We start from the raw sequence: 14535 nt of genomic DNA, 5'->3' as shown, positions 1-14535 counted from the left end.
TTCTGATATGCTCCAGCTCACCAGTCATCAGGTTTCACAGCATCTGGATCTGATATTTTTGGTCTCTCATCCCAATCTTCAGGCTTTTTATCCTCTGGATCTTCTATCTCATTAGGGGGATTCACGGGAGGGTTCATGTCATTTAGGAGATTCCCACGATTTACAACGGTTTGATCAACCAGGATTTCAAAGCTGTTATCAGGATTTAAGACTGTGTTGGCAAGAGGAAAATAGTTAGGAAAAAGCAAATATACAAAATGGAGATATATATTTAAACCATTGTACACTTATGACTTAGAAGTAAAAAAATTTCAAAGAGCGGTGTAATGGTACATCATATTTAAATGTATAAGCACTTTTTTTGTTAATGACCTTTAAAGATTCTATCAAACAGGGAAGTGCTGATGTTTTGTAAAGCAAAAAATGAATTTCAAAATTCAAATTTGGCCATAATTTAAAATTAAAGAGAAATGCAACATTAGGCTTTCCATACCAGTCAAAAATTTTAAATATAGGAGATCCTCCAGCAAGTGCTCACAGCACCTACCATTTTCTGGGGCTTGCATCCATATTACAGTATTGGAAACCTAATATATCCTTTGCGGCACCTCCTATACCATCACACTTTACATATGCAATTGTGCCCTGACCTGTCAACCATAACTCACACGATTCAAACAATCTATTCCTCCTATAGAGCCTATTCCCAGAAAATGCAATAGCTATGTTCATCTTCCAGTGAAGGGTAACATTTTATTAATCTAAATATGTATCACACACTGATGTTTTGGGGTTACTGATTCTTTACAGATGTGTATTTTACAATTATTTCCCCCCACGCACACTGCAATACAACCTGAAAATATATGCAAAGCAGGGAGGGGTCTTCAAAACAAATTACCTAGGGTGTAAAGGTGAGTTTTCTTGTCTGAAAAGTAAGATTTTAGGTCTGCATCTGGTCGTTTTGCATGTTTCTCCTCATATTCTCCAGTCTTGGGGTTCTTGTGCCGGAAAATGAAATGCAGTTTGTAATCCTCACCACACTTGTCAGGCCCAAACATGATAGTGTAGGGCGTCTTATCATGGAACTGCTCCTGGAAATATCACATTTCAAAATTTGTTACAATTGCAGTAGTTAAATTCATCATTTATGTAGTGCCAGCAAGTTGTGCAACACTTCACATAAAAACAAAAAGACACAGGGGTCTTCATGATCTTTAAAACAAGGGTCATAGAGTAAAAATATGATAAAAGGGCCCTTATTGCAAGAGTTTATGGGTTAGGGTACATTTGACACATAAGGAATATGAAAATTTATAAATTGAAGTCCAGATATATTGAATATGCTCAATTTAATAGGTGGGTTATAAAGTGGTTGCTCACCTTTGAGTTAACTTTAGTATGATGTAGAGAGTGATATTCTGAGACAATTTGCAATTGGTTTTCATTTAATATTACTATTTGTTTTTTGACCTTTTTATTCAGCAGCTCTCCAGTTTGAAATTTTAGCAATCTGGTTACCTTCCCATTGTTCTTTTGTTTGGCTGCTGGGGGGGGGGGGGTAAGGGAGGGGGTGATATCACTCCAACTTGCAGTACAGCAGTAAAGAGTGATTGAAGTTTATCAGAGCACAAGCCACATGACTTGGGGCAGCTGGGAAATTTAAAAAATGTCTAGCCCCATGTCAGATTTTAAAATTAGGTATAAAAAAAATCTGTTTGCTCTTTTGAGAAATGGATTTCAGTGCAGAATTCTGCTGGAGCAGCACTATTAACTGATTCATTTTGCAAAAAAATTTTTTTCCCATGACAGTATACCTTTAACTTAAAGGTGAACTACAAACTCTGGCAGCCATTTCAGCTGCAAATCAATTATACTAAAAACGATCCAGCCAATTGTCCAGTTTTTAACGGTTTCAGGATATTTGCAATGTTAAACTAGACAGCCAGACAAAGACCAGAATGCATTTGTCAGTCTGATACAAATATCTTCAGGCACAAGTAGGGTCAAACCATTTTCCCTCTAATTCCTTCTGGCTTATGTACGAAAAAAAAAAAAAAAATTTGGGGTTCACACAAAATTCTTTGTGCACACAACAATATTTATATAGATTAGAGATGGGGAAACCTACTGCTTTATTAAATAACATGTTTGAGAAAGTCTGGCTGTATTGGCAAGACTTGCTACATACCCTCTAAATTTCAAGACTATCTGGCAACCCAGCTCAACGATTTCCCCTACGTTGGTTAAAATATGTCCACATATTTTGGCAATTAAAAACCCTCACAGCAATCATAAATGAAAACAATGCGTAGGTCATCCTTAAATATATTGATTATTATCAGCAGAATGTATGTCAGTGCAGAATGACCACCAACTATATACTGTAAAACAATGCACTAGCACTGAACCTTTGAATGAAAAAAATATATATACTATGAAACTAATAATTTAAATAAATAAAACTTACGGGTTTCTGTTCTTGAGTTTTGGAAAGTAGTTTCACGTATGCACCCCCACATTCAATTCCATTTTGAAAATTAACTTCATATCTGCAAATAAATTGAAATCTATATGTTAAAATATACATACATTTAGATTTTTCAGATCAGATTTCCTTGTCCAGTAAAGGGGGTTATTTATCAAAGGTCCAGTTTGTGAGGTTTTTTCTTCCTCAAATGAACTCGCAACTCAAATGTTTGTTTATTTATAAAAAGCCGTAAATGAAATTGGGCAAAAAACTCAAACACCTCAAATTTATTAAGTTTGTAGGATAAAAAAAAGAGAGATTTTTGTACTTACCGTTAAATCTTTTTCTCTTGTCCTATATTGGGGGACACAGGCACCATGGGGATGAAGATCCTGCAGCTGGAGAATGGACACTAACTTGTTAACTTGTGACTCCTCCTCCTGCTCTGGGCTTCATCCCCTGCCTCCTCCTGTTACTTCCAGTTTTAACCGAAGAAGGAGCAAAGCAACCCAAAACCGAAGAGGAACACAAGATACCCCTCAACAATAGAAACATAACCAAAAATTTGTAGAGGAACTATGTACATAGAATGAACAGTGTCAAAAGCAGGGAGGGAAGGCCTGTGTCCCCCAATATAGGACAAGAGAAAAAGATTTAACGGTAAGTACAAAAATCTCTCTTTCTCTTGCCTAATTGGGGGACACAGGCACCATGGGGATGTCCCAAAGCAATCCCAGAGGGCGGGACACTGTATACACCCCTAGTGCTCAGAAACAACCGTCTGGAGCACCTTTCTCCCAAAAACAGCTTCTGCCGAAGCCTGTGTGTGTAACCTGTAAAATCGCGTGAAAGTATGATGGGAAGCCCAAGTGGCCGCTCTGCATATCTGTTCAGCCGATGCTTGATGCCGAACCGCCCAGGAGGTGCTGACAGATCGAGTAGAATGTGCTGTGACCCTCAGCGGAGGGTGACGACCACGGACTGCATAAGCTCTGACAATCGTGGAACGAATCCACCTGGCAATGGTGGCCTTGGGAGCCTTGGTTCCCCGTCTTGGGCCGTTGGGCTGAACAAAGAGAGCGTCCGCTCGTCTGATGCTCTTGGTGCCTTCTAAATAAAGCCTGAGTGCACGAACCACATCCAGAGTGTGTAGCTTACGCTCAGCCGGATTCTTCGGGTCTGGGCAGAGCGACGGTACGACTATATCTTGATTTAAGTGATATTCAGAAACAACCTTTGGTAGGAAATCCGGGGTCGGACGTAAAACCACCTTGTCCTTGTGAAAGATGGTGAAAGGAGCCTTACACGACAATGCGGCAATTTCGGATACTCTGCGGGCTGAAGTGATAGCTAGGAGGAAGACCACCTTCTCAGTCATGGACGGCAAGGGAACGGAGTCTAGAGGTTCGTAAGGATCTTCTTGAAGCACCGACAGAACCAAATTGAGGTCCCAAGGGGGTACGGGAGATCTATAGGGAGGTACAATCCTCATGGCTCCCTGAAGAAACGTTTTAATGTTGGACTTCATAGCAAGCTTCTTCTGAAAAAGGATGGAGAGGGCCGAAACTTGAACCTTCAGAGAGCTCAGTGCCAATCCTTTCGACAAGCCGTCCTGCAGAAAGGAAAGGATAACCTTCTCGTCAGCCCCCTGTGGGTTAACACCCCGGCCTCACACCAGCATATGAAAGTCTTCCAGACCCTGTGGTAGATCTTGGCGGAAACCGGCTTGCGAGCCCGCAGCATGGTAGGTATGGCATCCGGAGGCGCGCCCCTGCTTTTCAGCACGAAGGTCTCAAGAGCCAAGCCGTTAAAGCCCACAGATGTGAATTCGGGTGGACAACGGGACCTTGAGAGAGAAGATCGACTCTTCTTGGAAGCCGAAGCGGATCCTCCCGAGCCAGCTTCACCACTTCGGCAAACCAGGCTCTCCGCGGCCAGTAGGGAGCGACCAGAATGGTCAGAGTTCTTTCTCGCTTTATCTTCTGGATGACCTTGGGGAGCAAGGCCAGCGGGGGAAAGATGTAAACCTTGGCGAAAGGCCATGGGATGACTAGAGCGTCCACCCCGAGAGCAAGTGGGTCGAGACTTCTGGCCACGAATCTTGGCACTTTCCGATTGTCCCGAGACGCCATGAGGTCTACCTCTGGAAGGCCCCACCGGTCTACAATTGACTGGAAGACATCGGGATGTAGGCTCCACTCTCCCTGGTCTAATGTTTCCCTGCTGAGGTAGTCGGCAATCCAGTTGTCTACCCCGGGAATGTGTACAGCGGAGATTTCTGGAACATGAGTCTCTGCCCACCGTAGGATGGAACTTGCTTCTTTCAGGGCAGCTGGGCTTCTTGTGCCCCCTTGGTGGTTGACGTACGCCACAGCGGTGACGTTGTCCGACTGAATTCGAATCGGGTGACCCCTGAGGAATGGGGCTAGCCCTTCTAAGGAGTATCTGATGGCTCGGAGCTCGAGGAGATTGATCGACAGCGAGGCTTCCTCCGATGTCCAGAGACCCTGAATTGTCCTCTGACCCAGGACACCTCCCCACCCCGAAAGACTGGCATCTGTCGTGAGTACTGTCCATTGAAGACTGGGGAAGGGTTTGCCCAGGGACGTGCGAAGTGGATGGAGCCACCAAACCAGAGAGTGTCTGACTGGTTCTGGAAGGGCTATGAGTCGCTCCAGGTCGTGTCGGTTCTGTCGCTGGTAACGCAATATGGTCTGTTGTAGGGGTCTCATATGGAACTGGGCGTATGGTATGGCTGGGAAGGATGCCACCATCGTGCCCAACGTCTGCATGGCTCTCCGTAGTGGGATGGAGGACGCAGACTGAAGGGTCAGAATTCGCGCCCGAAGGGTCGAGCTCTTGACTTCCGGGAGGAAGGTTCTCCCCTTCCTGGAGTCGATGATGAGGCCGAGATATTCCACCTGTTGTGACGGCAGAAGGTGAGACTTGTCGTGGTTGATGAGCCAGCCGAAATCTGTTAGGGTCTTGAGAACAAGAGAGGTGTGGCTGGAGGCGACTTCCGCCGACGGGCCTTTTATGAGAAGATCGTCCAAATAGGGGATGACCGAGATCCCTGTGATGCGAAGGGTTTCCAATGTAGCTGCCATCACCTTGGTGAAGGTGCAAGGTGCGGACAATAGACCAAAGGGTAGGGCGACTAACTGCCAGTGTTGCCCGTCTACAAAAAATCTGAGGAACCGGTGATGGGATGGGTGGATTGGGATGTGGAGGTATGCATCCTTGACAGATTGGAATAGTACCCCTTTCCCTTGTAAGCAGCTGGAACGGGTTGGATAGTTCCCGCTGCTGCGAGAGCTTGAACCACCGAAAGGAACTGTGCCCGGTTGGAAGGTTGTGTGGGAAGACGGGATATGAAGAAACGTTGGGGTGGGGGTTGGGTGAATTCTATAAGAAGGCCTTGCGAAACCACTTGTAGTACCCAGCGGTCCTTTACTTTGTTTGACCACACCTCCCGAAAGGATTTGAGGCGTCCGCCTACAGGGATCTCTTCGGGGGTGGGCACCCCTTCAGGCTGTGCTGGGCTTATCCTGAGAGGGCTTGGATGGACCGCGCGAGGGCAAGCCACTGGGACGTTGCTTGTTCTGGAAACGGGAACGAAAGTTGGAGTTGGTCTTTTCCGAGTGAGTCTTGTGCCCTTGAGTCTGGCGAAAGGGGCGAAAAAAGGGACGTCTCTTAAAAGTTGTTCTCCTGGTTCTGGTCTGAGGGAGTAGTGTACTCTTACCGCCTGTAGCCTGAGAGATAATCTTGTCCAGTTCTGCCCCAAATAGAAGTTTACCTTGGAAGGGGAGGCTGACCAAGGATCTCTTAGAAGTTAGATCTGCCGACCAAGTTTTCAGCCAAAGGAACCGACGGGTAGCAATAGATTGGGCTGAGGCTTGGGCCACCATCTTTGCTGCATCAAGGGCTGCATCGCAGATGTAGGTAGTCGCATCAGCAATCTGTGAGAGGAGATTGTCCGTCGTTGGGTCTTCAGAACCTATCGACTGGGCCGCTTGTTCAACCCAAACTTCCATTGCCTTAGCAACCCAGGCGATAGCGAAAATAGGGCGAAAAGCAGTACCCGTCGCAGTGAAGGTAGATTTACAAAAGCCTTCAAGACGTTTATCAATAGGGTCCTTAAACGCTGCAGCGTCAGCCACAGGAATGGTAGTATTCCTAGACAGTCTAGAAACAGGAGGGTCCACCATTGGGGGTGACGCCCATAGCTCTGTGCACTCCTGTGGGAAGGGGTAAGTCTGAGAAAAACGTCGAGAAATTTGAACCCTGTGGTCAGGAGTCTTCCATTGAGATTTGATTATCTCTTCTAATTGCTCATATGCTGGAAATATGGCCGAACTCTTCTTTTGTCTTTTGAAGATATTCTTTGCAGGTTCTGCAGTGGAAACAGTATCTTAAATATTAAGGGTCGAAAGCACCGCCTGTATGAGGCCTTCAACCTCCTTTTGAGTTCTAGGCATATCCTGTTCAGGATCAAGGTCCTGGTCAGACTCTCTCCCTCAGACTGTAGTTGTCCGTCCTCATCGGAGGGGGACATAGCTGCCCTTGGAGAGTCAGGAGGGGAGGTTGTGGGACGCTTCGAGCCTGAGGGTCTACAGTCAGGAGCCTGTGGCTGAGACAGGCGTTCGAGGACTTTGTCTAAAGTCTCGGGTATGCGGGCTAAATTTTGGATGCCTGCGAGTGAGAGGGACAGGGCCCTAACTAAATCAGCTTCTGTAGTGCCGGAAGAGGGTAGGGTCTTGGAACTACAGTCCACACACACCGACTCGGTAGAAGCTGTGTGAAATTTGGTCTTACAGACAGTACAAGCCAGATAAGAGACCTGATTGGCCTTACGTGATTGAGCTGAGGATTTGGGTATCCTGGGCTCTTCAGTTTTGTCTGCCATAGTGCTCATAAAATCCTTCTTTTTTTTTTTTTTTTCTCTCAATTTTTCTTTTTTTTTTTTTTTTTTGTTATTTTTGAAAGTACTATAACTTTAAGAGAGAAGGAGGCAGGGGATACCCTTGGCAGGGATGACAGGCAGATCTTGGTTGCAAAGATGTGCTCTGTATTATGAGAGAAGAAGGGGGGGGGGGAAGTGCGTTAGATCCCCAAGGAAACATCCCTTAAATCCTTCCCCAAACGCAGAGGTATAGTAGGTAGTAAGTACTTGCCTGTAGAAAAACGCTGCTAGGCGCAGGAGACACCTCAGTGCAGTCGGGTCCCTGTGGGCAGTGTGCAGAGGAAGCGCGTACAGAAGGCGCCGCCTGCTCTCCCTGGTCTGGAGAAGAGCCGCAAACAACAGGAGTCAGGGCGCCGTACGCAGCTCAAGAAGAAGCGCCGAGCTGTGGAATAGTTCCCGCTGCTAGAGCCGGAATGCGCTGAACAGAAGGCGCGCACCGGAAGTGCGCGAGGGAATTAGGGCGCCAGCGTGGGCGGAAGTGAGAGAGGCAGGAAGGCGCGAATAAGCGCAACGGTAGAGTTTTAAATAGCGGGGGACGCAGTGAAGGCAGTTGAAACCATGCGCACACAACCCACTAATAAAAAGGGGGGGCCCGTCCGACCAGCGCACAAAAACTACCTAAAAGGGAGCCCTAGGGAAGGAAGCAAGTAAAGTGATGAGGGGGGAAGAGGAGAGTATACTCACCAAATGTAGCCAGCTGACGATATGCCCTATAAGTTGTGAGTCTGCCACCCTGAAATAGAATATGTGCTTATTATATATTTTTAAATACAAGTATATAAACCTATAAATAAACACATATATGTATATCACCAGAATATGGTGTATACCACTGGTGCAGCCTCCGTAGAGCGGGAATCCAGTGCAGGGGGATCTGGGAGCAAGCCTGCAGTCCTCCGTAGAGCGGGAAGGCTGTCGGGCAGAGAAATACTCAGTCAGCTGGAAGGGCTCTTGAATGGATCAGTGGCCCTTAATGTGGCATGATCTGACCGGAGTCCTTGATCACCTGCTCCAGCCACAAAAATCCTGTGTCTTCTCCTTCTGAGGACACTAAAGAAAACTGGAAGTAACAGGAGGAGGCAGGGGATGAAGCCCAGAGCAGGAGGAGGAGTCACAAGTTAACAAGTTAGTGTCCATTCTCCAGCTGCAGGATCTTCATCCCCATGGTGCCTGTGTCCCCCAATTAGGCAAGAGAAAAAGTTTGAGTACAAACCCTCAGAAAAAAACTCGAACATCACGCAGGCTAGCTATTAACATCTTTAAATGGTTAAAGAGACCTCTGCTTTTGACTTCTACGTGACCATGGCAGGTTTTAGCTGGAGTATTTTGGATTATGGCTTTTAGCAGCTTCGGGGCATAATAAATCTCAAAAAAATCTAGTTTTTTTTTTTAATCCCAAAAAATTTGAGTTTTCTTTTTAGCAAAACTACCCTTCTTTTCCAAGAAAACACAACTTGACCTGTGATAAATAACCCTCAAAGTAGTGTTTGCAAAATATTGGTTTATTCCTTATAGTGTGTTTACACTAAGATTTATGCAACTCTGATTTTTTTCCTGCCCAAAAAAAAAAAAAAAAAAAAACAGCCCAAGATGCATACTCACTGTAAGATTAAAGATTTCTTATCAAAGACAAAGGGCTTCTTCAGTTTGCTGACAATTGCATGGTGTTTTGCACGTGACATTAGAACAAGGCCTAGGTCCCCTGGGAGATTTGAATCTTTCATTTCTGTCACTTCCCATTTACCTGGAAATAAAGAAGAGATTAATGTATTTGCTGTATATTTGCAAGCCATTTGTAAAATGTTCCTGTTTTTCACTACATAAGGAACTGGTGCTCCCAACTAGAATACGTATATTTTCAGAACTAAAAAAGTACTTTATTTCACTCGTTAACTGTTCACCTGCAAACTTTTTTGGAAACATATGTATATAGTAACATAGTTAGATAGTTAAATCGGGTTGAAAAAAGGAGATTTTGTTTACTCACCGTTATATCTCTTTCTCTTCAGTCACTTGGGGGACACAGGGACCATGGGTATAGCTAGTACCACTAGGAGGCAGGACACAACCCTAAAACAAAACTGACTCCTCCTTCACTGGCTATACCCCCAGTAGGCGGAGCTTAGGTCAGTTTGTACCAAAGTCAACAGGAATAATAAAACCAATTTTGGAATAAACAATCAAAACAATTATAACACTTATTAACCAGAAAACATCTGACGGAAGTGAAGGCCTCAAACCAGGGAGGGAAGCCCTGTGTCCCCCAAGTGACTGAAGAGAAAGAGATTTAACGGTGAGTAAACAAAATCTCCTTTTCTCCTAGTCAGCTTGGGGGACACAGGGACCATGGGACGTACCAAAGCTGTCCCCAGAACCGGGTGGGATAAGAGGCCTAAGAAGAAACCACCGCGGCCTGCAGCACCCGTCTGCCGAAGCGAGTGTCAGATGCCGCAAAGGTATCAAAGTGGTAAAATTTGGAAAATGAATGGACAGAAGTCCATGTAGCTGCCTTGCACAGCTGCTCAGCCGAAACTTGGTTACGGAACGCCCAGGAGGTACTCACACCCCTGGTGGAATGAGCTGTGACTCTGTGTGGGGGATCCTTCCCCTTTGCCGTGTAAGCCCGTTGGATAGCTTGTTTGACCCATCTGGAAATGTTCTGTTTGGTAGCCGGAGTACCCTGGCGAGGTCCCGAAGGGATCACCAGCAGCGCATCACACTTCCGGATGTCCTGAACCCTGTGCAGGTAGAACTTTAAGGCTCTCACAGGATCAAGGGTGTGCAAGGCTCGTTCCTTAGGGTTCGCTGGAGCAGGACAAAAAGACGGCAGGACAATTTCCTGATTAAGGTGAAATTCCGAGACGACCTTCGGTAGGAAGGATGGAATAGTCCGAAGAGCAGCCCTGTCATGATGGAAGATGAGGTAAGGAGCTGTACAGGATAGTGCACTGAGTTCAGAGACACGTCTCGCAGAGGCGATGGCTAGTAGAAAAACGACCTTCCAGGTGAGCCACTGGAGAGGCACAGAAGCTAGTGGTTCGAATGGAGGCAGTTGAAGAGCATGTAAAACCAAGGTCAGATCCCACACAGGAACTGGTGCGCGAACTGGCGGAGCGACATGAGCTACTCCCTGCATGAAGGTCTTGACGTCTGGAAGGAGAGCGAGCCGTTTCTGGAAGAGAACCGAAAGGGCAGAGATCTGGGATTTCAGAGACCCCAAGGACAGGCCCATGGAGAGACCGTCTTGCAGGAACTCCAGGATGTGCGGTATGGATAAGGTCCGGAACGTCACCTTGGATTTAGAGCACCACTGGCGGTAGGTGGACCAAACCCTATAATACGCCTTGGCTGAAATCGGTTTCCGTGCTGCACACATAGTGTGTGCAACCGCTGCAGAAAAACCCTTTTGGGTTAGGATCTTGGTCTCAAGAGCCATGCCGTTAAGGAGAGGTTGCTTAGGTTTGGGTGCCGGATCGGTCCCTGGGTGAGAAGGTCTGGAATTGACGGTAAGGTCCACGGTTCTGCCACGGATAGAGTGAGGAGATCCGAGAACCAAGCCCGTCTGGGCCACCGTGGAGCAATCAGAATGAGGGTGGTCCTTTCTCTTTGAAGCTTTCTGATGGTTCTGGGGATGAGTGGCAGAGGTGGAAAGGCATATGCCAGCCGAAAGGGCCAGGGAGCCGTTATGGCATCGACGTTGTGAGCCAGGGGATCTCGGTAGCGAGCCAGGAACTGCGGAACCTTCCGGTTGTGCCTGGTCGCCATGAGGTCTACTTCTGGGACGCCCCACTTTAGCGTTAACTCCTGGAAGACGTCGTCGTTTAGGGACCACTCGCCCGGGTCTAGGGACTGACGGCTGAGAAAGTCCGCTTCCCAATTCAGCAACCCCGGGATGTAGATGGCCGACAAGTGAACTTGTTGAGCTTCGGCCCACCGAAAGATCAGCTTTATCTCGTTGAGTGCTCCCCTGCCTCTTGTACCGCCCTGGTGGTTGATGTAGGCCACAGCCGTTGAGTTGTCGGACTGAACCTTCACCGCTTGGCCTTTGAGGACGTGTTGCCAGTGGAGGAGACCCAGCCGTATGGCACGAATCTCGAGCAGGTTGATCTGCAACCGGCGTTCGGATTGCAACCACCGTCCCTGGGTAGACTGGCCCTCGAGAACTGCTCCCCAGCCGAAGAGACTCGCATCCGTTGTCAGAATGCGCCAGCAGGGTTCCCCTAGACGTTTCCCCTTGGTGAGATGTGGGATCTGTAACCACCAGAGGAGAGAGGATCTCGTCAGCTGAGAAAGTTGAATCTCCTGTAGAAGCGATTTTCGTTTCCAGGATGAGAGAATGTCCCACTGAAGTTCCCTGAGGTGGAATTGAGCAAATGGCACTGCTTCGATCGAGGATACCATGACTCCCAGAACCTTTATGCAGAATCTCGCTGTGTGACGTGGCTTTTGGAGTAGTGTCGTCACCAGCTTCTGCAGGCAGATGACTTTCTCCATAGGAAGAGAGATCGTTTGTGATTGAGTGTTGAACGTCATACCCAGAAAAATCATGGAGTGGCTGGGTACTAGTGAAGACTTGGTGAGGTTTAGAACCCAGCCCAGGTCCTGCAGCTTGATGATGGAGGTCCGAAGAGATTGTTGAGCCTCTTGAAGGGAAGGTGCCTTGATCAGCAGATCGTCCAGGTAGGGAGTGATGTTTATCCCTGCGCTGCGAAGCTCTGCCGTGGCTGCCGCCATAATTTTGGTGAAGACTCTGGGAGCCGACGTGAGGCCGAAGGGCAGACTCGTGAATTGGAAATGACGATTTTTGAAGGCAAACCGCAAGAATTTCTGATGCGGAGGGAAAATGGGCACGTGTAGGTAAGCGTCCTTTATGTCGAGAGACATGAGGAATTGGCCTGGTGACATCGCTGCGATGACAGACCGCAGGGATTCCATCTTGAACTTGCGAGGACGGATAAATTTGTTTAGCTCTTTTAAGTCCAGGATAGGTCGAACAGATCCGTCCTTTTTGGGGACTACGAAAAGATTTGATTAGTATCCCTTGAATTGCTCCGCAGGAGGTACGGGAATAATAACTTCTGCGAGAAGAAGACTGGCAATCACATTCTGGAAGGCTGATCGTTTGTTTGGCTCCTGCGGAAGGCGTGACATGAAGAACCGTGGAGGGGGAGGAGAAGAAAACTCTAGGTGGTAACCTCTGGTGACGACCTCTTGAATCCATGAGTCTTGGGTGATAGTAACCCACGTTTCTGAAAAAAGTCGTAACCTCCCCCCCACTGGCGTTGTACTCAGGGACATAGCGTCATGCTGAGGTAGTCTTGTCTGTGGACTTAAAGGTGTGCTTCCGGTTTTGCCAGGAAGGTCGTTGCTTGTTCCCAAACCGACCCTTGTTCGTGAATGATGTTCGTGGAGGAGAAGAAGATCTCGATCCCTTGGAGTGGGGGACACGAAAAAACTTTCCTCTACGAAAGGTGGGACGAGCCTTTGGTTGTGGTAGCAGAGTGCTCTTACCTCCGGTAGCTTGGCTAATGATCTTATCGAGGTCAGGTCCGAAGAGAAGCTTACCCTTGAAGGGGATGGAGGTAAGAGACTTTTTGGAGGAAAGGTCGGCGGACCATAATTTCATCCAAAGGGATCTTCGTGCAGCAACTGCAAGAGCTGATGACCTGCTGATGACCTGTGTTGCGTCTAGTGAAGCTTCGCATAAGTAGTCGTTCGCTTCCTTAATTTGTGAGGCTAATTGAGACAGCTCGTGACGCGGAGCTCCCTCCGCTATAGCAGCGATGAGTGTATCGGACCAGGATTGTATGGCCCTGCTGACCCACGCCATGGCAATGACTGGACGAAGGGATGAACCCGAAGCAGAGAAAACAGAACGTAGCAAACTCTCTAATTTCTTGTCCATAGAGTCCTTGAAAGACGAAGCGTCAGGGACTGGCAGTGCCGTATTTTTGGAAAGTCGAGACACAGGAGCATCGACTGATGGCGGGGACGACCACTTGTCAGTGATATCAGCCGGGAAAGGATATTGCTTAAGGAAACGTCGGTTTGCTTGGAAGCATCTCTCTGGTTTGTCCCATTCGTGTTGAATAAGCTGGTCAAGCTGAGAATGAGAAGGAAAAACAGGTGATGTTTTACTGTGTCTTTTAAAAAGAGCCTTTGAGGATTCAGCTGTGGCCTCCGTTTCTTGGAGGTTAAGAGTTTCCAATACAGAGGAAATCAAGGAATCCACGGATTCTGAGGAAAATTTATGTGAATCCTCCGCATCATGGCCAGAACCACAAGAAAGTTCCCCATCTGAGCGGTCCTCATCCTCAAAGTCTGGTGGAAAGGGAGACTGATGTCTGGGAGGAGAATCGCTGTCATCATCGAATGGAGAAGGGGCTCTACGTTTGGAAGGTCTATGCCTAGGGTTATCTAGACGGGAAAGTAGTTTATCTAGTGACTGAGCCAATTTTGGAATTCCGGTGGCCAATTGAGAAGCCCATTCTGGAGTAGAAGGTCCTCTGATCGGGGAAGCATGTCTGCTGGAGGCTGGGGATTCACCTTGTTGAGACTGATTCCCCTGAGGTGGAGTAAGAACTGAGGGTTCAGTAACCTGAGGCTTGCATTTTGTACATAAGGGGTCCTTGTGGCCCCGTGGCAAACGTTTGCAGCATTTGGCACAGGCCAAATAAGTAACAGAAGCATTGGGTGCTGCCCTGGAAAAAAGGCCCTCACTTGGCCCCTCAGACATGATAATGGCTAGGAAGCGTCAGAGGTAGTTGAACTTTGGTTCAAGCAAAAAACCTTACTCACCCCCAATATATGAGCTACACACTAACCTGCGAGGTATAGGCAGGGAAGGAGAAGTAGCCTGGTCGGGTAAGGCAGAGAGTACTGTGGAGGTCCCTGTGCCCCTGCGTGCAGCCCTTGTGTGAGAGAAGAGGAAGCGCGTGAATCTGCACAGTGCGCTCCTATGCTGCAAGATGGCGGCACGCACTGAGGGGCGGAGACGCGTATGGCGTCAGTGGCAGAGCTGCGCATGCGCGCGTGTGCGCAGCGCAGGAAAAAAACCGCCAAGGAAGGAAGAAGGGAAGCGCCGCTCCGTACAATTGTAGTA

General features: G+C 47.6%; 1 protein-coding gene across 2 annotated transcripts in view; it reads right to left on the bottom strand.

Moving 5' to 3' along the window:
* canx.L (calnexin L homeolog) overlaps window positions 1-14535 on the bottom strand; it is a 29680-nt gene that overhangs the window by 6322 nt on the left and 8823 nt on the right. For both annotated transcript variants that reach the window (XM_018250614.2, NM_001085946.1), the window contains 4 exon segments: window positions 9036-9177; window positions 2471-2552; window positions 902-1094; window positions 22-211 (listed from right to left, as the gene is read on the bottom strand). In XM_018250614.2, coding sequence (XP_018106103.1) covers window positions 22-211; window positions 902-1094; window positions 2471-2552; window positions 9036-9177 — 607 coding nt within the window.

Source organism: Xenopus laevis, chromosome 3L (assembly GCF_017654675.1).
Source record: "Xenopus laevis strain J_2021 chromosome 3L, Xenopus_laevis_v10.1, whole genome shotgun sequence".
In the NCBI taxonomy this organism is placed as follows: domain Eukaryota; kingdom Metazoa; phylum Chordata; class Amphibia; order Anura; family Pipidae; genus Xenopus; species Xenopus laevis.
The sequence above is the reverse complement of the archived record's forward strand: the minus strand, read 5'-3'. Positions and strand labels throughout refer to the sequence as shown.